This window comes from Salvelinus fontinalis, chromosome 33, assembly GCF_029448725.1.
Source record: "Salvelinus fontinalis isolate EN_2023a chromosome 33, ASM2944872v1, whole genome shotgun sequence".
NCBI classification, from domain to species: Eukaryota; Metazoa; Chordata; class Actinopteri; order Salmoniformes; family Salmonidae; genus Salvelinus; species Salvelinus fontinalis.
Window position 1 is genome coordinate 36,043,740 of NC_074697.1, and position 27,719 is coordinate 36,071,458.

Consider the following 27,719-nt stretch of genomic DNA (forward strand, 5'->3'; position numbering starts at 1 on the left):
TTAGGAGCCAGGTCCTCGGGGCATGGAGCAGTTTGGCATTGCTGGAACTTCGGGTGCATGGAGGTTCATAGGGGAGAGTAGGTCTGACAGGTAGGCTGGTTCGATGCCGTTAAGAGCCTAGTAAATGAGGAGAATTTAAAACTAATTTATTTGAGAGACAGGTAGCCAATGGAGATCAGCAAGTGAATAAAAGGTATGACAATATTTCACAAATTAGCAAATGTTTTACATGTCTGATTTTCACCATCCTCACCCCCATTCATTATTACACTGAAATAAGTACACAAAACAAAAATATAAATGCAACATGTGAATTTTTGGACCCATGTTTCATTAGCTGAAATAAAAGATCCCAGAAAATGTCCATACACACAAAAAGATTATTTCTCTCAAATGTTGTGAACAAATGTGTTTACATCCCTGTTAGTGAGCATTTCTCCTTTTCCAAGATAACCCATTCATCTGACAGGTGTGGCAAGAAGCTGATTAAAAAGCATGATCATTACACAGGTGCACCTTGTGCTGGGGACAATAAATGGCCACTCTAAAATGTGCAGTTTTGTCACACAATGCAGTGCCACAGGACAATAAATGGCCAATCTAAAATGTGCAGTTTTGTCACACAATGCAGTGCCACAGATGTCTCATGTTTTGAGGGAGCGTGCAATTGGCATGCTGACTGCAGGAATGTCCACCAGAACTGTTGCCAGAGAATTTAATGTTAATTTCTCTACCCAAAGTAGTTGTTTGGTAGTACGTCCAACCGGCCTCACAACCGTAGACCACTTGTAACCACGCCATTCCAGGACCTCCACATATGGCTTCTTAACCTACAGGATCGTCTGAGGGGGAATAGGGGGGATTCAAAAAAGATTAAAATAATCAAAACTTGATGATTAATTAGTTCATTATTTGAATCAACTGTGTCAAGCCTTGTGGTCCACAGGACCACGTTTGGGAAACATTGCTTTAAGGGTTTGAGCGAGACGTTATCCCACTGACATTCTGAGAACATTTTAGGAACATGACGTTATCCTCGGGACGATAAGAGGACGTTCAGTACAGATCCCGGTTCGGCCACTGATTATTTGCTCTTGCGCTCTCAGTAGTGATGTGCCTAGACACGTCTTTTTTTTTTTATGGTTCCACCCATTGCAGGTCAAAATGTGGTTGGTTCATTCCACAATCCCGCTCTAACACAGTTGATTGGCAGGGAAAGGGGATACCAAGTCAGTTGCACAACTTTCCACCTTACCGTCTCGAATCAGCGACCTTTAGGTTACCCAGCTTCTGAAGACATAGGCAATGGCTGGCTGAGCTACCTAGATTTTTTTTTACCCAGAGACCAACAAAGAAAAATCATGATTGGATATTTTCTCTTCAGTATTAACCCTGCTCTTTCCAAACTGAACAAAACAAACTGAAGAGATACTATCGAAAAAATGAAATAAATAGAAAATAAAACAAAATCTAAAAAGTAATCAGGGAAGCCCCCGGGATAAACTGGGAACTAAAACCTCCAGGTGACAATGACACAATGTCCTGACCACTTTTGTAACGCTCGTCTTCCTCCTCGTCTGAGGAGGAGCAAGGATCAGACCAATATGCAGCGTGGTTTGAATACATACTTATTTATTATGTAAACGAAGACGGAAAAACACTTAAACAAACTACAAAGCAATAAACGACGTGAACAGACCTGAACTTGAGAACATAAAACATGAACGCACAAACAGGAACAAATGAACAAACTAAACAGTACCGTGTGGTGAACAGACACAGCAACAATCAACCACAAACAAACAGTGAGAACAGCCTACCTTAATATGGTTCTCAATCAGAGGAAACATAAAACACCTGCCCCTGATTGAGAACCATATCAGGCTAATAACAATGACCCCAACATAGAAACACATAACATAGAATGCCCACCCAGCTCACGTCCTGACCAACTAAACAAAGACAAAACAAAGGAAATAAGGTCAGGAACGTGACAACTTTAGGCGACCACGTTCCGGGAACGTCCTAATGACACATTTTTGCCAGCAGAATATAATTTTTCAGCCCAATTCTGAAAACTGTAGAAAACCAGAACTTTCCTAGAAAAGAGCCTTGAGGAACATCATACTTAATTGGCGAATTATAAAGATCAGATACCTAATTTGACAAAAAACATTCTCAGTGGCAATACATTACAAACTTCATGCTTTTTAAAAATTATCTTCGGGCCACGTATTTCTATAGTCAATTATAACAACTTAAAAAACACATAATTAAATATTACAAAAATAAACAATAATGTTATGTTTCAGGGTTAAGGCCTCATACCTTTTTACTAGCCTGCCGGATTTTAACAATCCTAATGCCATACATAATAGGATTGAAAAGGGGTGGACATATCAGACAATTAACAAATAAAATAGTGTGAAGTATAGGTGGAAGATCTGCAGTTTCATATCTGCCTTGTAGAGTCAAAAATAACCAGCCAAAGAAGAAGTTCAGCAAAGAGGTTCTATGTGGTGTACAGGTGTTAAATGCTTTCTGTAAAAGACTTAACATATTTAGAGGAGATAGCCAAAGAAAGCACAGTTACAAGACCCCATATTATATTTTTGTGTAATATTTGAACAGGCAAGTAGTTTTCACAATGCACTCTGTCTATAACATTACCACAACATTGCAGTTGCAAACTCAGGGAGATAATGATGGCGTTGATGAAAAAAGAATACACCAAGGACAGGCCATTTCGGTTGTCGATGTGTTCAGATAGTCGCTGGTTAAAGCCCAGGTTGGGGCAAGGTGAGGGACGGAAGCAACACTGTTACACATGGCCACAGTGACATTCCTAAATAAAAATAGTAGTTTGGAAGGATAGTAAAGCACATCAGAAGAATACACATCCTTAATGTTATGAACAGGCTGTGTTAGTGGTCTAAGATCCTGTTAAAACAATGTATGTGTGGGGACCCTCTAGTCTGGTACTCTACAATGTAGAAGAAGTATGTAACATCACCAATGGGCTGGGCAAGCAATGCTATCAGCTCTCTCATTATCTGTTAAGCAGGAGTTTGGGTGCTATGTATTGTGCACCATGTACAGTAAAGAAAAAGTTAATTGAAACCAATCCAAAGCCTCTGACAAATGGACGGTTTCCTGGACCCAGATTAAGTATCGTCCTGGAATAAAATACACTTTCATGGAGAATCCGTCCATTCTTCTTGTTCCCAACCACTGTCAGGTATCTTGGTATTGTTGAGGAACTACCTAGTTAACCTAGTTAGCTTCAGTCTGAATGAGGGAGGGAACACAACAGTCTGAGGAGATGTCATCATTGGTAGCCTGGCCCCAGATCTATCTGTGCTATCATTCCAACTCCTTGTCATGTATGGAATGACAAGGGGTGGAATGATAGCACAAACAGACCTGTACCCAGGCTATATGCGTATTAGAGCACTATAGTTTTTCCTGACCATATGATCTAACCAGGGAAAACAGGGAATAACTCAGGACCCTGAGTCCTAGCTATAGTCTAAAACCTAGGCCCAGAGCCTTTCCTGCTCAGGTAAAAATTAGGACTGTTATTGACACTCTGCGCTTCCCTAGGCCCACAGTACAGTTTCAGAGCCTATCAACCCAGAGGCGATGACAGAAGTTGTGTGTCCCAAATGGCACTCTATTCCCTATATTGTGCACTACCTTTGACCAGAGGCCTCTGATCAATATAGGGAATAGGGAATATATATAGGTAATGGAGTACAATTTGGGATACAATCAAGACCAGCCGTGCCTCTCCTGGAGCCCCTCGGGTCTCTACAGGTTAATAGCTGCATTAATTGGTTCCTAGGGAACAAGGTGATAGAGTGGACTAATGACCTGGTACCTAATGACTCGATAAACATGTTTATTATGCTCTTGATATTGGCTTCTGCTGTCCCCATGGCAAAGTATGGATGGAGTAAAACAAATTACTGGTGTTTCGCACATAATTGTCATTGACAGAACTCCAAAACTTTTGACAGCTTTTTACAGGATGGATAGAGTACATGACAAATGTGTTTTATACATGCACTCATCATCATTACTCTTGCTGTATTCTTTTATTCTGTGGGTCAAACATATCTCACAGTGACCCTGGAAAAACAAGATGGGTATGTGGTTGTCCCACCTAGCTATCTTAAGGTGAATCCACTAACTGTAAGTCGCTATGGACAAGAGTGTCTGCTAAATGACATAAATGTAAATCTGGTCCTCCAATTTATAAATAAAACCAAAACAGTATATGCAGTATATTTGTTATTATCAATGAATTATCTGGATTTTGTGAGGACAGAATAAGCTATTCAAATTAGGCAACATGTTACTCTTGTGTCCCAGGTAGTTTTCTTTCTGGTACTACTCAACATTTCTGAGGAATACCAAAGCTAGTCATCTGTCAGATAGCTGGCACACATATATCATGTTACATTGAACAGTTGGCCCTCAGAAAACATGACATGCATTCAGATCTCAGACAGAATGTAGTTTGTTTTCATGCTACAGTATTTCCCTAAATTTCTCTCTCAAAATGTCAAACAATCCCCAAGCTTGTCTGTACTGTACAGGCCTATTTTCCATTAGGGGTGGATGTAATGGTGACGTGTGGGCTATAAGGTGGGTTTACCTTATCCACATTTACTGTACATCAGTTTATCCGCTGTTACATACTTAGATACAGCTGTCAATTTAAGTAAGAATTCAAAGTAATGAACTTCAGTTTTTTTTGTTCATGTAATAATAATAATGTATTACATTCTTGAAATGCTTTTCATTCTACAACAATATCTCAAAGTGCATCAAATTAAAGATAAACAAAAAAAGAGTACAAAATAATGTACCCTACTGGTCAAAAGTTTTAGAACACCTACTCATTCAAGGGTTTTTCTTTATTAAAAAAAAATTCTACATTGTAGAATAATAGTAGACATCAAAATTATGAAATAACACATATGAAATCATGTAGTAACCAAAGAAGTGTTAAACAAATCAAAATATATTTTATAATTTAGATTATTCAAATAGCCACCCTTTGCCTTGATGACAGCTTTGCACACTCTTGGCATTCTCCCAACCAGCTTCATCTGGAATGCTTTTCCAACAGTCTTGAAGAAGTTCCCACATATGCTGAGCACTTGTTGGCTTCTTTTCCTTCACTCTGAGGGCCGACTCATCCCAAGCCATCTCAATTTGGTTGAGGTCGGTGGCTTGTGGAGGCCAGGTCACCTGATGCAGCACTCCATCACTCTTCTTGGTAAAATAGCCCTTACACAGCCTGGAGGTGTGTTGGGTCATTGTCCTGTTGGAAAACAAATGATAGTACCACTAAGCCCAAACCAGTTGGGATGGCGTATCACTGCAGAATGCTGTGGTCACCATGCTGGTTAAGTATGTCTTTTATTCTAAATAAATCACAGACAGTGTCTCCAGCAAAAGCACCCGCACACCATAACACCTTCTCCTCCAGCAGCTCATGACTGGAGGGCAGCTCATGACTGAAGGGCTGCTCATGACTGGAGGGCAACTCATGACTGGAGGGCAGCTCATGACTGGCGGGCAGCTCATGACTGGCGGGCAGCTCATGACTGGAGGGCAGCTCATGACTGGAGGGCAGCTCATGACTGGAGGGCAGCTCCTGACTGTAGGGCAGCTCCTGACTGGCTGGCGGCTCTGGCGGCTCCTGACTGGCTGGCGGCTCTGACGGCTCCTGACTGGCTGGCGGCTCTGGCGGCTCCTGACTGACGGACGGCTCTGGCGGCTCCTGACTGGCTGGCGGCTCTGGCGGCTCCTGACGGACGGACGGCTCTAATGGCTCGGGACAGACGGGCGGCTCTGAAGGCTCGTGGATGGCTCGGATGGCCCTGGGCAGACAGATGGCTCGGATGGCGCTGGGCAGACAGATGGCTCGGATGGCGCTGGCCAGACGGATGGCTCAGATGGCGCTTGGCAGACGGATGGCTCAGATGGCGCTGGGCAGATGGATGGCTCAGATGGCGCTGGGCAGACGGATGTCTCAGACGGCGCTGGGCAGACGGATGGCTCAGACGGCGCTGGGCAGACGGATGGCTCAGACGTCGCTGGGCAGACGGATAGCTCAAACGGCGCTGGGCAGACGGATGGCTCAGATGGTGCTGGGCAGGCATGCAGCTCAGACGGTGCTGGGCAGACGAGCAGTGCAGGCAGCTCAGACGGCGCTGGGCAGACGAGCAGTGCAGGCGGCGTTGGGCAGGTAGGCAGTACAGACGGTGCTGGGCAGACGAGCAGTGCAGGCGGCGTTGGGCAGACGGCCGACTCTGACCTGCTGAGGCGCACAGTAGGCCTGGTGCGTGGTGTCGGAACTGGTGGTACCGGACTGGAGACACGCACCTTAAGGCTAGTGCGGGGAGCAGGAACAGGGCACATTGGACTCTCAAAGCGCACTATAGGCCTGGTGCGTAGTTCCGGCACTGGTGGTACCGGGCTGAGGGCACGCACCTCAGGGCGAGTGCGGGGAGAAGGAACAGTGCGTACAAGGCTCTTGAGACGCACAGGAGGCTTGATGCGTGGTGCCGGAACTGGACGTACTGGGCTGGAGACACGCACCACAGAGAGAGTGCGTGGAGGAGGAACAGGGCTCTGGAGACACACTGGAAGCCTGGTGCGTAGTGTAGGCACTGTTGGTACTGGGCTGGGGCGGGAAGGTGGCGCCGGATATACCGGACCGTGCAGGCGTACTGGCTCCCTTGAACACCGAGCCTGCCCAACCTTACCTGGTTGAATGCTCCCCGTAGCCCGTCCAGTGCGGGGAGGTGGAATAACCCGCACTGGGCTGTGTTGGCGAACCGGGGACACCATGTGTAAGGTTGGTGCCATGTACACCGGCCCGAGGAGACGTACTGGAGGCCAGATATGTAGAGCCGGCTTCATGGCACTTGGCTCAATGATTAATCTAGCCCGGCCAGTGCGGGGAGGTGGAATAACCCGCACCGGGCTATGCACACGTACAGGAGACACTGTGCGCTCTTCCGCATAACACGGTGTCTGCCCGTACTCCCGCTCTCCACGGTAAGCATGGGAAGTGGGCGCAGGTCTCCTACCTGACTTCGCCACACTATCCTTTAGCCCCCCCCCCCCCCCCCCCCCCCCAAAAAATGTGGGGTTTCTTCACGGGCTTCTTACCGCGTCTTCGTGCTAACCTCATTCGCCGGTATCCCTCTGCACATTGCTCCATCGAATCCCAGGCGGGCTCCGGCACTCTCCCTGGGTCAACCGACCACCTGTCTATTTCCTCCCAAGTGGTGTAACCCAGATCCGGCTCCTGCTGCCGAGCTAGCTCCTCGAAACGCCGCCTCTCTGCTTTTGCTGCCTCCAGCTCTGCTTTGGGGCGGTGATACTCCTCTGGCTCTGCCCAGGGTCCTTTTCCGTCCAGCTCGTCCTCCCATGTCCATTTCTCCTGGTCCCGCTGCTGCTGCTGCTGCCGCTGCTGCCCGTTGCTGCGCTGCTTGGTCCGAGTTTGGTGGGGGGTTCTGTTACGGCAGCCTTCCCTCTCTTCACTAGAAGAGAGAGTGTAGCAGGGATCGGACCAACACGCAGCGTAGCCAGTGCTCAACATGTTTAATAACACTAATAAACAGTGAACACTTAACAAATAACAAAATGTGGCAAACCGATAACAGTCCTATCTGGTGCAGAACACTAACACAGAGACAGGAAACAACCATCCACAATCCCCAACACAAAACAAGCCACCTATATATGATTCTCAATCAGGGACAACGATTGACAGCTGCCTCTGATTGAGAACCATATTAGGCTGGACACAGAAACAGACGAACTAGACAGACAACATAGAATTCCCACCCAGCTCACGTCCTGACCAACACTAAACAAGCAAAACACATAAGAACTCTGGTCAGGACGTTACAGCTTCTCTCCATACATATAACCACAATAAGCACTGTGTTCGTAAAAACTATGGAGATGTATAACACAGTTATTATAATGAAATAGAAGTACTTTAAGTGTCCACTGTCACTATATCCAGCTAGCATAAATGACGTGAATCATGTTGAGTTTTCCATTTTCCTAATAGTACTTATATAAATATTTGTAGATATATTTGGTTCACAAGACAAGGATAACAGTGTCTATCAGGTGAAACTATCAATCTCTTATTGACATCTCATAACTGCCACATTCTTAGAATTGCTAAAAAAAAAATCAGATTCTGCATTATTTCCACAGAACCTGTTACGTGGCTGTCATGGACATTGAGTAGAACATACAGCACACTTAATTCATCCCGAGTGTAGTTCACTAATATTATATATTATACAAATACAATTGACAAACCTTCTTAGCTTACCGGTCTTTGCTCTACTGTTACACTTACAAACACTCCCATCATAGTGTGTGAATCAAACAGGAGGCTAGTCGTGCAGACCCATACGGTGGTAGAACTCCCAGGGATAAGTCATATATACATCTCCCCACCAGACCATGGATCAACCCCTGTGTCCACCCATCTCACTCTTTCTCCCACTTGCCTGTCTCCCCCTCTGATGTCCTTACTGTCTGAATATAAAAAGTACAAAAAACACCTAAAACAACAAAAACAGGACTTCAGTCTAAAAAAGGGTTGAAGTCCGGATCACCTGGTATCTTTCTCCAGACTGCCGTGGTGTAGACATAGGCATATTGTATGTTCTGTGTCAGTGGGCTATTCCACATAAACTACTGTCACATCACTGACCTTTTATACCTTAAAAAAAACAAAAACATTATGCAGCAGTTTGTTTACTCAAACTTCAATGCACTCATGGTCGATCCCCATTTTCCTTAGATCTGTTCATGTTCAAGTTTGTTTATTATATACACATGGTGTACGTGGAGTACACAGTGCAACTGTCACGTTCCTGACCTGTTTTCTGTTGTTTTTTATGTGTGTGATGGTCAGGGCGTGAGTTTTGGGTGGGCAGTCTATGTTTTCCGTTTCTATGTTGGTTTTGGGTTGCCTGGTATGGCTCTTGATTAGAGGCAGGTGTTTTGCGTTTTCCTCTAATTGAGAGTCATATTAAGGTAGGGTGTTCTCACTGTTTGTTTGTGGGTGATTGTCACTGTGTCTGTGTTTGTTGCACCACACGGTACTGTCTCGTCTCGTTCGTTCGGTCGTTCCTGTTTATGTGTTCCTCGTTTCATGTAAGTTCATAGTTTAGGTCTGTCTAGTTCGTTTTGTTGTTTTGTAAAATTATTCAAGTGTTCTTCGTGTGTTTAGTTTCGTCTTGTTAAATAAAGTTCATTATGTATTCACAACCCGCTGCGCCTTGGTCAACTCACTCACCGAAAGAGAGCCGTTACAGCAACGAAATGCTTACTTGCAGGTTTACCTCTCAACAATGCAACACCAATAGGAAAGGAGTTAACTGAATGAAAATAGTAAAAAAAAAAATCTCAATGTTAAAAAAATAGAATACAAATTTTGCTAAAATATCTACAAAAAAGTCACTCAATTTAATTAAAGTAGGATATTTACACATGTGTAGGGGAATTGTGCAATAACAAATAGACATTGTGCAGTATTATAAATACAGTAGGAGTACAGTAGCAGCAGTCATGGAGTGTGTGTGTAGCGTAGGTGTGTGTGTGTGTGTGTGTGTGTTTGAGTGTTTGAGCCTTCGTGTGATTGAGTGCATGTGTGTTAAGGTGGAGTTCAGTAGTCTGATGGCTTGTGGGTAAAATCTTTCTATGAGCCTGGTGGTTCCGGGACCCAATGCTCCGGTTTCGTCTGCAAGATACATACAGTGCCTTGCAAAAGTATTCATCCCCCCTGGCATTTTTCCTATTTTGTTGCATTACAACTTGTTATTTAAATGGATGTTGTGTAATGGACGTACAGTAGAAGTATTAGAAGTTTTGAATCCAGTGTTGTTTTGCGTGTCAGTTCATAAACCATGTGCCATGGAATCGGTACATCAATAATCTCTTTCCAACTTGTCACGTTCGTTGGAATAAATGGACCAAGGGGCAGCATGCAAAGAGTTCCACATGTTTATTAAATGAAACTAACAAAAAATAAAAAATAAAGGTATCCTTTCTGCATAACACAAAAACAGTCATGAAGGAAAACAATTACCTCACAGACCATTCATGTGCTTTCGCATGCATATTATTATTTGACCCTGCTGGTCATCTATGAAAATGTTAACATCTTGGCCATGTTCTGTTATAATCTCCACCCGGCACGGCCAGAAGAGGACTGGCCACACCTCATAGCCTGGTTCCTCTCTAGGTTTCTTCCTAGGTTCTGGCCTTTCTAGGGAGTTTTTCCTAGCCACCGTGCTTCTACACCTGCTTGGCTTGCTGTTTGGGGTTTTAGGCTGGGTTTCACCTCACCTCGATTTTAATTACAGGTTGTAAGGCAACAAAATAGGAAAAATGATAAATAAATTCGCAAGCTACTATATATTTATGCTGTATATATTTTTACTTAAGTATATTTATAACCAAATACTTTTAGACTTTTACTCAAGTAATATTTTACTGGGTGACTTTCACTTTCACTTGAGTCATTTTCTTTTAAGGTATATTTACTTTTACTCAAGTGTGACAATTGGGTACCTTTTCCACCTCTGCAAATTTGTTTATGTCCCTGTTAGTGAGCATTTCTTCTTTGAAAATATAATACATCCACCTGACAAATGTAGCATATCAACAAGTTGATTAAACATGATACTTACACATGTGCACCTTGTGCTGGGGACAATTAGAGGCCACTCTAAAATGTGCAGTTTTGTCACACAACACAATGCCACATGTGTCTCAAGTTTGGAGGGAGCGTGCAATTCGCATGCTGACTGCAGGAATGTACACCAGACCTGTTGCCAGATAATTTAATGTTATTTTCTCTACCATAAGCCGCCTCAAGTCATTTTAGAAAATTTGGCGGTACGTCCAACCGGCCTCACAACCACAGACAACGTGTAACCACACCATCCCAGGACCTCCACATCCGGCTTCTTCACCTGCTGGACCATCTGAGACCAGCCAATGAAACTGAGGAGTATTTATATCTGTAATATGGCACTTTTGTGGGGAAAACTCATTCTGATTGGCTGTACCAGGCTCCCCAGTGGGTGGGCCAGGCTCCCAAGTGGATGGGACAATGCCTTCTTAGTCATGTGAAATCCATAGATTAGGGCCTAAAACAGTTATTTCTGTTGACTGATTTCCTTATATAAACTGTAACTCGGTAAAATCGTTGAAATTGTTGCATGCTGTGTTTATATTTTTGTTCAGCATAGATTATTTTCCATTCTCCTGATAACATAATTCATAGTCTAAATCAAACAATATTATACTTTGCATCCTGCAGTGAAATGATTTATTTATGAAGTATGCTAAATCCATAATTCAGACGACCATTTCTAATCCATGATAATCTGTTTAAACTAAACTCCTCACTTGATTCTTATACTTGTGAGATTGCCATTTTTTTAAACGCCCGCTATAATGTGATATGCAAATGGCCACCAATACCTGGTATTCAAGGAAAACAGGGAGAGAAACAGTTACCATTTTGGAACACAGGCCCTCCAGCATTAAACAGGGCATGTCTAGCCGATGTTTATTGGCTAGCTACTTGGTGGTATGCGCTAGCCCTAGCTTTCAATAGGTGACGTGACTAGGTCTGAGACCCAGAAGTAGCCTTGTTGTTTCACTTGCTCTGGAGCTTTTATGGAGTGACAGGTGCTTCATGGGTGACATGCTTCATGGGTGACATTGTCGATGTGTTCATTGGGTCCCTGGTTTGCGCCCAGATTGGGGCAAGGACAGTGACGAAAGTAACACTGTTACATTGATTCTCAGTTTGATGACTCAGTTGATCACTCAGTTGGTTTCTGCCTGGCTACTGTAGTTGCTGTGGAGGAGATCAGTGAGCGCAGTCGATGTGAAATGACTAACTAGTTAGCAGTGCGCGCTAGTAGCATTCAATCAATGATGTCACTCGCTCTGGGATGTGGAAGTAGTTGTTTCCCTTCCTCTGCAAGGGCTGTGGATTTTGTTGATTGACAGGTAATGATGTTTCATGGGTAATGGTTGTCAATGTGTTCAGAGGGTTCCTGGTTGGAGACCAGTTTGGGGCAAGGTGAGAGACAGAAGCAACACTTTTATAGTACACATGGTCAAAGTGATATTCTTAAATAAAGATAGTAGTTTGGTAGGATAATGTAGCACATCCGAAGAGTACAGACTTAGGGTCAATACTACTGTTGGCTATTGTCATTATGTTGAACACATTTAGGGCAGTAACTTGGAACAGCATTGTGTAAACCTCTGTCCATGTAAAGAACGGTTTAAATGAAAATGTATTGCACCACAAAATAATGTACAAACCAAAAAATGCAATTCTGGCACAGGCTTCTGGAAACAAATTAGATATAAAATAAACAAAAAAAGGCACTGTCGGGAACAGTCTTTTGATGCTTTTATCTTCTAAGGAACTCTTACTCATTGGCCCTCCCACTGCCCCCCATTCACTCACGTGAATATTTCAGGCAGGTTTACATTGCCTATAGTATTTCTGCTTCTGTACCTTTCTGCCTCTTTGATTCACCAAGACTCATACCTGCTGTAAATGGGCAAACAAATATTAGCTGCAGAAGGTATTCAAATGTCATATAAAATGTCATGATTTGGATTGCACTGTACCTGTAACATCTGCTTCCAACTCACACACTTAACACAGCTCACTCTCAAACACCTAGATCCCCTGAACACAGCTCACTCTCCAAATCCCAATCACCTGTTCGCACACCTGTATGCCATTATCACACACTATTTAGTTCAGTTCTTTGTACCCCATCACTGTGAGGTATTGTTTGTTTTGTGACACACGTCTTTCAGAGCTTCAATCTAAACTTACCTAAAAGTGTGTGCCCTCTGGCCTGGAGGGAAGCAAAAGTCAATCCGCTACCCAAGAATAGTAAAGCACCCTTTACTAGCTGAGATAACAGACGAATCAACCTGTTACAACCCTTAGTAAACGTTTGGGAAAAAATGTTGTTTGACCGTATACAGTGCTATTTTACAGTAAATAAATGAACAACAGATTTTCAGCATGCTTATATGGAAGGGTGTTTTTCAACAAGCATGGCACTTACACAAATAACTGATGATTGTCTGAGAGAAATTGATAAAAAAGATTGTGGGAGCTGTTTTGTTTGACATTATCAATCATAGTATGCTGCTGGAAAAACTTAAATGTTATGGCTTTACATCCATTGCTATATTGTTGATTGAGAGTCCAACAGATCACAGAGGGTGTTCTTTAATGGTAGCCTCTCCAACATAATCCAGGTAGAATCATGCATTCCCCAGGGCAGCTGTGTAGGCCCCTTACTTTTTTCAATCTTTACTAATGACCTGCCACTAACTTTGAGTAAAGCCCATGTGTCTATGTATGCAGATGACTCAACACCATACACATCAGCTACTGCAGCGAGTGAAATCACTGCAACACTTAAAGAGTTGCAGTCAGTTTCAGAATGGGTTTCAAGAAATAACTTAGTCGTAAATATTTCAAGAACTTAAAGCATTGTATTTGAGACAAATCAATCACTGAACCCTAAACCTCAACTAAATATTGTAATGAATAATGTGGAAATTGAACTGCTTGGAGTAACCCTGGATTGTAAACTGTTTTGATCAAAACATATTGATGCAACAGTAGCTAAGATCAGGAGAGGTCTGTCCATAATAAAGCGTTGCCCTGCCTTCTTAATTAACAACAATATCAACAAGGCAGGTCCAACAGGCCCTGCCTGTGTCGCAGCTGGACTACTGCCCAACCGTGTGGTCAGATGCCACAGAGGGACTTGGGGAAATTACAACTGGCCCAGAACATGGCAGCATGGCTGGCCCTTAAATGTACATGTAGATCTAACATTAATAATATGCATCAATCTCTCATGGCTCAATGTAGAAGAGAGATTGACTTCATCACTACTTGATTTTGTAAGAAGTATTGACATGTTGAATTAACCATGCTGTGTGTTTAAACCACTAGCACATAGCTCGGACACCCATGCATACCTCACAAGTGTCACGTTCCTGACCTGTTTTCTGTTGTTTTGTATGTGTGTGATGGTCAGGGCGTGAGTTTTGGGTGGGCAGTCTATGTTTTCCGTTTCTATGTTGGTTTTGGGTTGCCTGGTATGGCTCTTAATTAGAGGCAGGTGTTTTGCGTTTTCCTCTAATTGAGAGTCATATTAAGGTAGGAGGTTCTCACTGTTTGTTTGTGGGTGATTGTCGCTGTGTCTGTGTATTTTGCACCACACGGTACTGTCTCGTCTCGTTCGTTCGGTCGTTCCTGTCTATTGTGTTCCTCGTTTCATGTAAGTTCATAGTTTAGGTCTGTCTAGTTCGTTTTGTTATTTTGTAAATCATTCAAGTGTATTTCGTTTCGTGTTTTTCCGTCTTGTCATTAAAACATTATGTATTCATCACCCGCTGCGCCTTGGTCAACTCACTCACCGAAAGAGAGCCGTTACAGAATCACCCACCAAACCCAGATCAAGCAGCGGGTTAACGGACAGCAACGACAGCAGCAGTGGGAAAAGGAGGATTGGACATGGGAAGAGATCCTGGACGGTAAAGGACCCTGGGCAGAGCCAGTGGAGTGTCGCCGCCCCAAAGCGGAGCTGGAGGCATCGAAAGCGGAGAGGCGACGTTATGAGGAGGCAGCACGGAAGCAAGGCTGGAAGCCCGCAAGTACTACCCTACAATTTCTTGGGGGGTGGCTAAGAGGTAGTGGGCCAAGAGGTAGTGGGCCGAGGGCAGGTAGGAGACCTGCGCCCACTTCCCAGGCTAACCGTGGAGAGCGGGAGTACGGGCAGACGCCGTGTTACGCAGTAGAGCGCACGGTGTCTCCTGTACGGGTGCATAGCCCAGTGCGGGTTATTCCACCTCCCCGCACTGGTAGGGCTAGATTGGGCATTGAGCCAAATGTCATGAGGCCGGCCCTACATATCTGGCCACCAGTACGTCTCCTTGGGCCGGCTTACATGGCACCAGCCTTACGCGTGGTGTCCCCGGTTCGCCAACACAGCCCAGTGCGGGTTATTCCACCTCCCCGCACTGGACGGGCTACGGGGAGCATGCAACCAGGTAAGGCTGGGCAGGCTCAGTGCTCAAGGGAGCCAATACGCCTGCACGGTCCGGTATTTCCGGCGCTACCTCCTCGCCCCAGCCCAGTACCACCAGTGCCTACACCACGCACCAGGCTTAAAGTGCGTTTTAAGAGCCCTGTTCCTCCTCCACGCACTCTCCCTATGGTGCGTGCCCTCAGCCCGGTACCTCCAGTTCCGGTACCACGCACCAGGCCTATAGTGCGCTTCGAGAGGTCAGTGTGCCCTGTTCCTGCTCCCCGCACTAGCCTTGAAGTGCGTGCCGTCATCCCGGTACCTCCAGTTCCGGCACCACGCACCAGGCCTACTGTGCGCCTCAGCAGGGCAGAGTCGGCCGTCTGCCCAACGCCTTCTGCACTGCCTGTCTGCCCAGCGCCGTCTGAGCCATCTGTCTGTCCAGCGCCGTCTGAGCCATCTGTCTGCCCAGCGCCGTCTGAGCCATCTGTCTGTCCAGCGCCGTCTGAGCCATCTGTCTGTCCAGCGCCGTCTGAGCCATCTGTCTGCCCAGCGCCGTCTGAGCCATCTGTCTGCCCAGCGCCGTCTGAGCCATCTGTCTGCCCAGCGCCGTCTGAGCCATCTGTCTGCCCAGCGCCGTCTGAGCCATCTGTCTGCCCAGCGCCGTCTGAGCCATCTGTCTGCCCAGCGCCGTCTGAGCCATCTGTCTGCCCAGCGCCGTCTGAGCCATCCGTCTGCACAGCGCCTTCTGAGCCATCCGTCTGCACAGCGCCTTCTGAGCCATCCGTCTGCCACGAGCCATTAGAGCCGCCCGTCTGTCCCGAGCCATTAGAGCCGTCCGTCAGTCAGGAGCTGCCAGAGCCGCCAGCCAGTCAGGAGCTGCCAGAGCCGCCAGCCAGTCAGGAGCTGCCAGAGCCACCAGCCAGTCAGGAGCGGCCAGAGCCGCCAGCCAGTCAGGAGCTGCCAGAGCCGCCAGCCAGTCAGGAGCTGCCAGAGCCGCCAGCCAGTCAGGAGCTGCCAGAGCCGCCAGCCAGTCAGGAGCTGCCCTACAGTCAGGAGCTGTCTTACAGTCATGAGCTGCCCTACAGTCATGAGCTGCCCTACAGTCATGAGCTGCCCTACAGTCATGAGCTGCCTTACAGTCATGAGCTGCCTTACAGTCATGAGCTGCCCTACAGTCATGAGCTGCCTTACAGTCATGAGCTGCCCTACAGTCATGAGCTGCCCTACAGTCATGAGCTGCCGTACAGTCATGAGCTGCCCTACAGTCATGAGCTGCCCTACAGTCATGAGCTGCCCCACAGTCATAAGCTGCCCCACAGTCATGAGCTGCCCCACAGTCATGAGCTGCCCCACAGTCATGAGCTGCCCCACAGTCAGGAGCTGTCCCTCAGCCCGGACCTGCCAGAGTCCCTCAGCCCGGACCTGCCAGAGTCCCTCAGCCCGGACCTGCCAGAGTCCCTCAGCCCGGACCTGCCAGAGTCCCTCAGCCCGGACCTGCCAGAGTCCCTCAGCCCGGACCTGCCAGAGTCCCTCAGCCCGGACCTGCCAGAGTCCCTCAGCCCGGACCTGCCAGAGTCCCTCAGCCCGGACCTGCCAGAGTCCCTCAGCCCGGACCTGCCAGAGTCCCTCAGCCAGGACCTGCCAGAGTCCCTCAGCCAGGACCTGCCAGAGTCCCTCAGCCAGGACCTGCCGCCCCTTATCCCGGTGCTGCCCCTTCATTTAGGTGGTTTTAGTTGGAGGGTGGTCATTGGGAGGGGGATCCAGAAGCGTGGAGTGACTATGGTGGTGTGGGGACAGCGTCCGGAGCCTGAGCCACCACCGTGGTCAGATGCCCACCCAGACCCTCCCCTGGACTTTGTGCTGGTGCGTCCGGCGTTCGCACCTTGAGGGGGGGGTTCTGTCACGTTCCTGACCTGTTTTCTGTTGTTTTGTATGTGTGTGATGGTCAGGGCGTGAGTTTTGGGTGGGCAGTCTATGTTTTCCGTTTCTATGTTGGTTTTGGGTTGCCTGGTATGGCTCTTAATTAGAGGCAGGTGTTTTGCGTTTTCCTCTAATTGAGAGTCATATTAAGGTAGGAGGTTCTCACTGTTTGTTTGTGGGTGATTGTCGCTGTGTCTGTGTATTTTGCACCACACGGTACTGTCTCGTCTCGTTCGTTCGGTCGTTCCTGTCTATTGTGTTCCTCGTTTCATAGTTCATAGTTTAGGTCTGTCTAGTTCGTTTTGTTATTTTGTAAATCATTCAAGTGTATTTCGTTTCGTGTTTTTCCGTCTTGTCGTTAAAACATTATGTATTCATCACCCGCTGCGCCTTGGTCAACTCACTCACCGAAAGAGAGCCGTTACAACAAGACATACCACCAGAGGTGCTCTTCACAGTCCCCAAATCCATAAGACTACGAGAGGCACACAGTACTACATGGAGCCATGGATACATGGAACACTATTCCAAATCAAGTAATTCACCCAAGCAGTAAAATCAGACTTTTAAAAAACTGATAAAAATACACCTTGTGAAACAGTGACGACTGTGAAGAATTATACACACAGGTACAAACACACACATACAAACACACATAACATGCACACTATTCAAACACGTACACCTGGATTGTGTGTTGTAGAGTAGTGGCTGGAGGAAACACACTTAATATATTGTAAAATCTATTTTAATGTTTAAAAATTGTATCATGCATTTTACTGCCTTAATTTTTGCTGGACCCCAGGAAGAGTAGATGCTGTCTTGGCAGCAGCTAATGGGGATCCATAATAAAGACAAATACACATACAATACTGTAGAGTCCAAAGATGTTATTAACTGTCATGTCTGAAGGTGAACAGGCATGTTTCACTACCAGATAGTTGTCACAATATACTTTGTCCATTACATTTCCACACAATTGCAAATAAATAGTTAAAGACAGTGTTATGAGGAATTTTGCAAAAGAGTACAACCATATTACACAAATACACACCCTGTTGGGTGTTAAGATGATGTTATATGGTTGTGAATAACATAAAGCAAGGTACCTGTTCTAGGACATGACTGCTAAATTGCAGAATTCCATAGATTCATATGTGTACATGCAATAGATCTGTAGGTAACAGTACACAGTGGAAACTGAATGGGAATCTGAAACCAAATGAGTCATGAGAGCAGGAAACAAAGAAGTGCTACCATATAACTCATTCACAAACAAGAAACAGATAGACTACATGGACAAAAGTATGTGGACATCTGCTCATCAAACATCTCATTCAAAAAATCATGGGCATTAACATGGAATTGGTCCTTTGCTGCTATAACAGCTTCCACTTTTCAGGGAAGGCTTTCCACTAGACGTTGGAACATTTATTCAGGGACTTGCTTCCACTCAGCCACAAGACAATTTGTAAGGTTGGGTACTGCTGTTGGGGTTGAGGGGTAGGGGGAAAAAATGCATGTAATCTATGCACTTAAATAGCGACTATTTTCATGTGGTTAATTTTCAGTCCAGCCAGGTAGGCTATACTCCTGTTTTAAAATTAAGCAATGTGCTTAATATTAGGAAAGTTGAGAAATAAATATAGTAGGCCTATCCTATAGAAAGCTGATGGGATCCTCTTTTGACTAGATGCCATCAAAACTGTTTTCTCACGCACTTGCATAGCCTACAGAAATGTTGCTCAACATGAGCTCATGGGCTCTCATGAAATGTTTGATTTGATTTTTGATTACATTTGCATTGATGTCAGAGTGATTAGAGGGACAATAGATTGCTGAGTACCAGGCAGTTAGAACATTTGGTAGGCTACTAATGATCATCAGCAGCATCCGAGCTTGGAGAAGCCCAGTTACCGTGACTAAACAGGCACATGGAATATGACTGCGGTCATGACTCGTGACCACATGGTGGTCACATAACAGCCCGTATCAAGATTTTCACTCTCAGGTCACAGGTCAACATAGTATGATCAACAATGTGTTTGTAGTATTTTTCCAGCACAGTCAACTTGTTGTTAGGCCCAGTTTGATATTGTTGCATCATTCACATCAGACCGGTCTGAAGGGAGGCCATTAAGCCTAATGCCACTCTCCACCTTCCTGGGACTAACCCTTTAATTGGTGTAATGAGAGACAAGAGACCGTGACCAAGGGCTACCTCTGTGGTTGTTTCAGCCTCTATGATCTCACAAATAGGTGTTTCTAAATTGTTTTCAATGGAATTGAGAGAAACAGTGGAGTTATCTGAAGACTGATGGCCAAATACAGGTAACATGTTTTCTTGCTGAACAGCTTCTAAATGCATTCAAGTCGCTACTTAACATCCCAATGTCTCTGCGTTTCTATGTGGTATGCACTTTTATATTATATCTCAAATACACAATATTACATATCATTTTTAAACCTTGCCTTGAAGAAATGTCCACATAAATACTGTACGGTGGGAGAATATTACCCCTTTCAAACCACTGAAACCCCAAAGGAGTGCTCTTTAATGACTGCAATTTCCAGCAAGACCAAAACAAGTGGCCATCTGTCAAGTTGCAGGCATAAGGCTATTGTGTTTCCGTCATCCCTAAACCTAATATTAGTCAGGCCTGTGTACAAGAGGTCTAGGATCTTAATATGATCACCCTGTTGTTGCAGGAAATGTCCTACACAGAAGGAAATGCAAACGTAAAGTGTATGAGGTTTAAAAGGCTTCTAAAGTTTGTAATTACCCCTGATATTTTAGACTTAATTTTCCTAAAATTGTATCAACCCGTACAAAAATGTCCATTAATTATATTCTGCACATATCCTGTTACTGGATTATTTTCCTTCTGTGAGAAAATGGTCAAATTAAGGTCCCGTGTGTTCAAGCAAAAAAATTATTATATGCAAAGGTTTCAAGTTAATTATAAGTATTAAATTGTACATTTATTTTACACGTGAAAGGGTTGTGCCAATCAAGAGGTCAGCTGCCATGACTCCTGTGAACAGTACACTAGGGGTAGATAGATGATACGGACCACTTCGATATCAACTCTGTGAAGGTTATGGTACTTTGTACAAACACTTTGTATTTCACACTCTGAAAATATTTTGCAATTTAAATGTTTTTCATTAAATAAAATGAAATCGTTCCTTCATGCAAAAAATGGTTAGTAAAGTCTAGCTCTCCTCTGACTGGCTTCCTGGAGCTGAGCTTTGCTGAGATCTGTGCATTTTGCTGAAAGCCTTGAGACAAAGAAAATGTAACCCTTGTGGTCCAAAGGCCAATTACAGATGTCAGATCTTAATTTGACCCGTTTTGACACAGGAGTAAAATAATACTGCAGCAGGAGGATTTGGATGTCTAAAGAAATATATAGAATTCCCGACGGGGGGCAGCTGGAAGTGGTGTTTGTATGCAATACAGTACCGTAGCTTACCTACTAGCTACAGTTGAAGTCGGAGGTTTACACACACCTTAGCCAAATACATTTAAACTCAGTTGTTCACAATTCCTGACATTCAATCTTAGTAACAATTCCCTGTTTTAGGTCAGTTAGGATCACCACTTTATTTTAAGAATGTGAAATGTCAGAATAATAGTAGAGAGAATTATTTATTTCAGCTTTTATTTCTTTCATCACATTCCCAGTGGGTCAGAAGTTTACATAAACTCAATTAGTATTTGGTAGCATTGCCTTTAAATTGTTTCACTTGGGTCAAATGTTGTTTTGAGTAGCCTTCCACAAGCTTCCCACAATAAGTTAGGTGAATTTTGGCCCATTCCTCACATCCTGACCAACACTAAAACAAGCAAAACACACAAGAACTATGGTCAGAACGTGACAGTACCCCCCTCCTGAGGTGCGGACTCCGAATGCACCCCCTAAAACTCTAGTGGAGGGTCTGGGTGGGCATCTGTCTGCGGTGGTGGCTCCGGCGCTGGACGAGGACACCACTCCACCATTGTCTTTGTCCCCCTCCTTAGCGTCCTTTGAGTGGCGATCCTCGCCGCCGACCTTGGCCTAGGAACCCTCACAAAGGGCCCCATCAGACTGAGGAGACAGCTCCGAACCGAGAGGTAGCTCAGGACAGAGAGGTAGCTCAGGACAGAGAGGTAGCTCAGGACAGAGAGGTAGCTCAGGACAGAGAGGTAGCTCAGGACAGAGAGGTAGCTCCGGACAGAGAGGTAGCTCATGACTGGAGGGCAGCTCATGACTGGAGGGCAGCTCATGACTGGAGGGCGGCTCATGACTGGCGGGCGGCTCATGACTGGCGGGCGGCTCTGGCGGCTCCTGACTGGCGGCTCTGGCGGCTCCTGACTGGCTGGCGGCTCTGGCGGCTCCTGACTGGCTGGCGGCTCTGGCGGCTCCTGACTGGCTGGCGGCTCCTGACTGGCTGGCGGCTCTGGCGGCTCCTGACTGGCTGGCGGCTCTGGCGGCTCCTGACTGACGGACGGCTCTAATGGCTCGGGACAGACGGACGGCTCTAATGGCTCGGGACAGACGGGCGGCTCTAATGGCTCGGGACAGACGGGCGGCTCTAATGGCTCGGGACAGACGGGCGGCTCTGACGGCGCTGGGCAGACGGATGGCTCTGACGGCGCTGGGCAGGCAGGCAGCTCAGACGGCGCTGGGCAGTCAGGCAGGCAGCTCAGACAGCGCTGGGCAGGCAGGCAGCTCAGACGGCGCTGGGCAGGCAGGCAGGCAGCTCAGACGGCGCTGGGCAGGCAGGCAGGCAGCTCAGACGGCGCTTGGCAGTCAGGCAGCTCAGACGGCGCTTGGCAGGCAGGCAGCTCAGACGGCGCTTGGCAGGCAGGCAGCTCAGACGGCGCTTGGCAGGCAGGCAGCTCAGACTGCGCTTGGCAGGCAGGCAGCTCAGACGGCGCTGGGCAGGCAGGCAGCTCAGACGGCGCTGGGTAGGCAGGCAGCTCAGACGGCGCTGGGTAGGCAGGCAGCTCAGACGGCGCTGGGCAGGCAGGCAGCTCAGACCTGCTGAGACGCACAGTAGGCCTGGTGCGTGTTGCCGGAACTGGTGGTACCGGTTTGTAGACACGAACCGCAAGGCTAGTGCGGGGAGCAGGAACAGGGCACACTGGACTCTCGAGGTGCACTATACACCTGGTGCGTGTTACCGGCACTGGTGGTACCGGGCTGAGGGCACGCACCTCAGGGCGAGTGCGGGGAGAAGGAACAGTGCGTACAGGGCTTTGGATACGCACAGTAAGCTTGGTGCGTGGTGCCGGAACTGGTGGTACCGGGCTGGAGACACGCACCACAGGGAGAGTGCGTGGAGGAGGAACAGAGTTCTGGAGACGCATAGGAAGCCTGGTGCGTAGTGTAGGCACTGGTGTTACTGGGCTGGGGCGAGGAGGTGGCGCCGGATATACCGGACCGTGAAGGCGTACAGGAGCTCTTAAGCACCGAGCCTGCCCAACCTTACCTGGTTTAATGCTCCCCGTAGCCAGGCCAGTGCGGCGAGGTGGAATAGCCCGCACTGGGCTGTACTGGCGAACCGGGGACACCATGCGTAAGGCTGGTGCCATGTACACCGGCCCGAGGAGACGTACTGGAGGCCAGATATGTTGAGCCAGCTTCATGGCACCTGGCTCGATGCCCACTCTAGCCCGGCCGATACGTGGAGCTGGGATGTACCGCACCGGGCTATGCACACGTACAGGAGACACCGTGCGCCTTTACGCACAACACGGTGTCTGTCCGTACTCTCGCTCTCCACGGCAAGCCCGGGAAATTGGCGCAGGTCTCCTACCTGACTTCGCCACACTATCCTTTAGCCCCCCCCCAATACATTTTTGGGGTTTCCTCTCGGGCTTCCTGGCCAGCCGTGTTCCCTCATAACACCGGTTCCCCTTCGCGGCTGCTTCCGCTCTCCTAGCTGCCTCCACCTGTTCCCTTGGAAGGCAATCCTTACCAGCCAGGATCTCCTCCCATGTGTAGCAACCCTTTCCGTCCAACACCTCTTCCCAAGTCCATTCCTCCTGGTTCTGCTGCTGCTGCTGCTGCTGCCGCTGCTGCCCGTTGCTACGCTGCTTGGTCCGAGATTGGTGGGTGGTTCTGTAACGGCAGCCTTCCTCCTCTTCGTCTGTAACAGGGATCGGACCAAGACGCAGCATAGCTTGTGCTCAACATGTTTAATTAAAACGATAAACAGTGAACACTTACAACGAATACAAAATAACAAATGTGGCAAACCGATACAGCCCTATCTGGTGCAGAGAAAACACAGAGACAGGAAACAACCACCCACAAACTCCAACACAAAACAAGCCACCTATATATGATTCCCAATCAGAGACAACACAAAACATCTGCCTCTGATTGAGAACCATATTAGGCCAAACATAGAAACAGACAAACTAGACACGCAACATAGAATGCCCACCCAGCTCACGTCCTGACCAACACTAAAACAAGCAAAACACACAAGAACTATGGTCAGAACGTGACACTTCTGGTGTTTAGAAATTGCTCCCAAGGATGAGCCAGACTTGTGGAGGTTTGCAATATTTCTTCTAAAGTCTTGGCTGATTTATTTTGATTTTCCCATGATGTCAAGCAAAGAGGCACTGAGTTTGAAGGTAGGCCTTGAAATACATCCACAGGTACACCTCCAATTGACTCAAATTGTCAATTAGCCTATTAGTTTATCAGAAGCTTCTAAAGCCATGACATCATTTTCTGGAATTTTCCAAGCTGTTTCAAGGCAGTCAACTTAGTATGTAAACTTCTGACCCACTGGAATTGTGATAGTGAAATATAAGTGAAATAATCTGTCAGTAAACATTTGATGGAAAAATTACTTGTGTCATGCACAAAGTAGATGTCCTAACCGACTTGCAAAACTATAGTTTTGTGGAGTGGTTGAAAAACTAGTTTTAATGACTTCAACCTAAGTATATGAAAACTTCCGACTTCAACCGTACATATACAATAAATAATGCAACGTTTTATTTATTGTAGCATGACTAAATAAATAATCAGCTGTTTGATCAAGCAAATGGATTCATCCCTTTTATTTATAGGAAGATATTTGTGTATTTTACTCGGACAAGAAACAAAATCCAACAGTTTTCTAATGAACATTTCCTCAAAATATCAAAAGGATTTGCTAGATCCTTCACTACTAGAGGAATACTTTATTCCCCATTTGTGGAAACAGAATTTATTGGATCGTCACATCATTTTACTCTCTCCCCAACCCCCCTGAAACACATGTACATGTCCACTGACATGCTAGAAGAACGTAGGGTCAGCGACACAGCAGCATCCCTGATTTGACTATACTACAGTGCTTTACAGTACTATGACAGTAAAATACATTTAACGGAAATAAATAAGAATTTACAGAAATAAAATGCAATACAAACGATTATGTTGATGATAAAACAAATGTACAGTATAAGCATTCAGTTCTGGCAGCAGGTCTGGCAGCTCACATTCTGACAGATATTCCTGTCAGTCCTGGGATTCAAACCAGTAACCCTGCCCTGCTGCTGTACCATCTAAAGTCATAATTGGTACCAGTTTAGGTTCAGATTTCTGATCTCCTTGGTCCTAATCCCTATATGATAGGGTGCAACAGTGGTGGGAGCAGAACATAGCCACAGGAAGTAGGGGTGCTGAGGGTGATGCACCCCCTGAAAAATCTGAATTAATAACAAATATTAATATGTTTGGGAAACTTTTTTTCTCATAAAAGTAGCACACTGGGCCTTTACTAGTCCTGCATTAGCGGACCAATGTAGCCTTCTGTAGTGTGGGCATAGTATTTTTTCCCCCACAGCTATGGAACAGAATGAACAGTACTAATATTAACACATTAACCTCCTTGCTAACTGTGCTGTGCCTGTTGTAAACAACAGAAAAGGGAGGGCTGTAGAGAAGTTGATGAAAGTGATCAAGTGGGGAGCACACAAATTAAACGCCTACTTTCGTGACTCCTTATAGGCTTTTAAGCAAACACATAATATTTAAACACATGAGAGCACAGCTAACATAAAACATAAATCCACTAAACTTGCTATGATACATATATCATGAAGGATACTCATTGCACTTTCAACACAGGAGAGTTTAACAACTGCTAAGTGAGAGAAAATGGTTATGGGAATAAAATACAACTGGCTTACAAATGGAGACAAACCTGTCATAAGCCATCACTGCCAGAATAATTAAGCACTCATTACATATACATTGCAGAAAAAACCTGCAATATACAACCTTCGTGAGAGATTCCCTTTATTTCTGCCTCATGGCAAAATGTATAGAACTGCAGAAAATGAACTTGAAAATGCAACAACATTAAAAAAAATTAAAATGACAAATATTTTAGGAAGATGGTCAGGGACACAGCTGTCCTGAAGTTAGGTGGGCCAAGAGTTCAGATTTGGCAGAATGGATCTTCCCAAAGATCCCACTCAGCATCTGTTTGAGCATAGTCGGAAGGTAGGGAGGACAGCTCCCCTTGCTGCTCTGTAGTTATGCAGCTAACTAGCTAATATGACACAAAACATTCTCAGTTAGAATACGTTATAAACTTTTTTAAATCATCTTTGGGCAACAGAGAAATTATGCCAAAATGACACGTGTACAGTATTTGTACTGTCAATTATAGCAACTGAAGTAAGAAAACACATAATTCACCATTACAAAAAGGAACTATCGGGTTATGTTTTAGGGTAAAGTCCTAGTACCTTTTTACAAGCATGCCTGATTTTAACCATCCTAACACCATACATTAAAGGATTGAAAAGTGGTGGACACATCAGAAAATAAACAAATAAAATAGAGCGAAGTATAGGTGGAAGATGAGCAGTTTCATATCTGCTTTGTATAATCACAAATAACCAGCCAAAGGAGAAGTTCAGCATAGAGGCTATATGTGGCGTACAGGTATTAAATGCTTTCTGTTTCGTCTCTTTTGAAGACTTTAAACATATTTGTAGAATTCTTACATATGAGTATATGGTAGGAAATATAATACAAGAAATATAAAGCACAGTGACAGCAAGACCCCATATGTTATTCAGCATAGTATTTGAACAGGCAAGCTTGACGACTGAGTAGTTGTCACAATACACTCTGTCTAGAACGTTACCACAAAATTGCAGCCGCAAACTCAGGGAGATATGAATGGCGTTGAGGAAAAAAGAAGACAACCAGGACAATAGAATTAAGCCACAAATTATTTTAGGTGTCATAATATTGTTATATCGTAGGGGATAACAAATAGAAATGTACCTGTCATAGGACATAACTGCTAAATTACTCAATTCTGTTAGAGTATATGTGTACAACACATAAATCTGAAGGTAACAATAAAGAAGGGAAATATCATGTGTGTCAGAGAGTAAGTAAAACATGAGAGCAGGAAACAAACCAGTGCTCCCATACAACTGATTAACAAACAAAGCACATAGAAACAGATACATGGGTTCATGAAGGCTTCTTTCAATGCAGATAACTCCAATAAGTAAAGCATTGGCAAGAATGATGACAAAATATAATACAGTTACTAGAGCAAAGTAGAAGTACTTCATTTGTCCGATATCACCATATGCAGCAAGCCTGAAGACCTGAAAGTGAGTAGAGTTTTCCATGGTCCTGGGAGTTGTTAAATGTTTGAAGAAGAGTAGCCAATGCTCTCTGATATGGTAGCTTTAAATATTTATATTTAATTCATGAAATTACAAAGAACTGACAACCTAAATTGATAATTCCTTGACTTGTTAATTCAGTGATAGATTTGCTCATATCTATACTCACCAACATAGAAGGCTTTACATTCTCCTCATAACATAATTCATAACCTAAATAAAACATACTATACTGTTCCTAGGCCGTCATTGTAAATATGAATTTGTTCTTAAACTGATGTGCCTACTTAAATAAAGGTAAAATGTAAAAATGTATCCGGCGCTCATGTTACTTATTACATTTAAATGGGAAATAATAAATTGATTACATGAAAAGCAGGTTAAATCCAAAATGTTCACAGACCATTTCTAAACCATGATGAACTGCTTAAACTACGCTCCTCACTTGATTCTTATAGTTGTGAGAGAAAAAGAAAAAACGCCTACCATGCTGTGATATGCAAATAGTCATCAACACCTGGGGAAAATTACATATTTTCAGAGACAAGAAAACCATATAGAGAGAAAAAGATACCATTTTCTGACAGGCCCTCCATGGTGTTCAAAGCCTTTCTTAAATTCTATAGACATACAGTAATTCATAAACAATGGTAGATTAAACGGAGCATGTCTAGCCCATATGAAATGGCTAGCTTGTCAGGGGTACACGCTGGAGTTCAATCAGTGACGTCACTCGCTCTGAGACCGAGATGTACAGTAGTTGTTTCTCTTGCTCTGCAAAGAAAGTGACTTTTGTGGTCTGACAGGTAATGATGCTTTGCGGGTGATGATTGTTGATGTGTTTAGAGAGTCCCTCGTTCAAGCTCAGGTTGGGGCAAGGTGAGGGACGGAAGCAACACTGTTACAGCACACATGGTCAGAGTGACATTCTTAAAAACCTCTACAGGATTGATGCTAATGTGATTAGCATGAGGTTGTAGGTAACAAGAACA

General features: G+C 45.2%; 1 protein-coding gene and 1 pseudogene across 1 annotated transcript; both read right to left on the reverse strand.

Moving 5' to 3' along the window:
* Positions 1-24,633, reverse strand: LOC129831592 (olfactory receptor 2K2-like; annotated as a pseudogene).
* Positions 24,634-25,797: 1,164 nt separating this feature from the next.
* Positions 25,798-26,730, reverse strand: LOC129831546 (olfactory receptor 2A25-like). Its single transcript, XM_055894908.1, has one exon. It carries the CDS (start codon positions 26,728-26,730, stop codon positions 25,798-25,800), a length of 933 nt encoding a protein of 310 aa, XP_055750883.1.
* Between the last annotated feature and the right edge of the window lie 989 nt (positions 26,731-27,719).

Coding starts and splice junctions, on each gene's coding strand:
- LOC129831546 (XM_055894908.1), bottom strand. CDS start 26,730: ATGGAAAACTCTACTCACTTTCAGGTCTTCAGGCTTGCTGCATATGGT.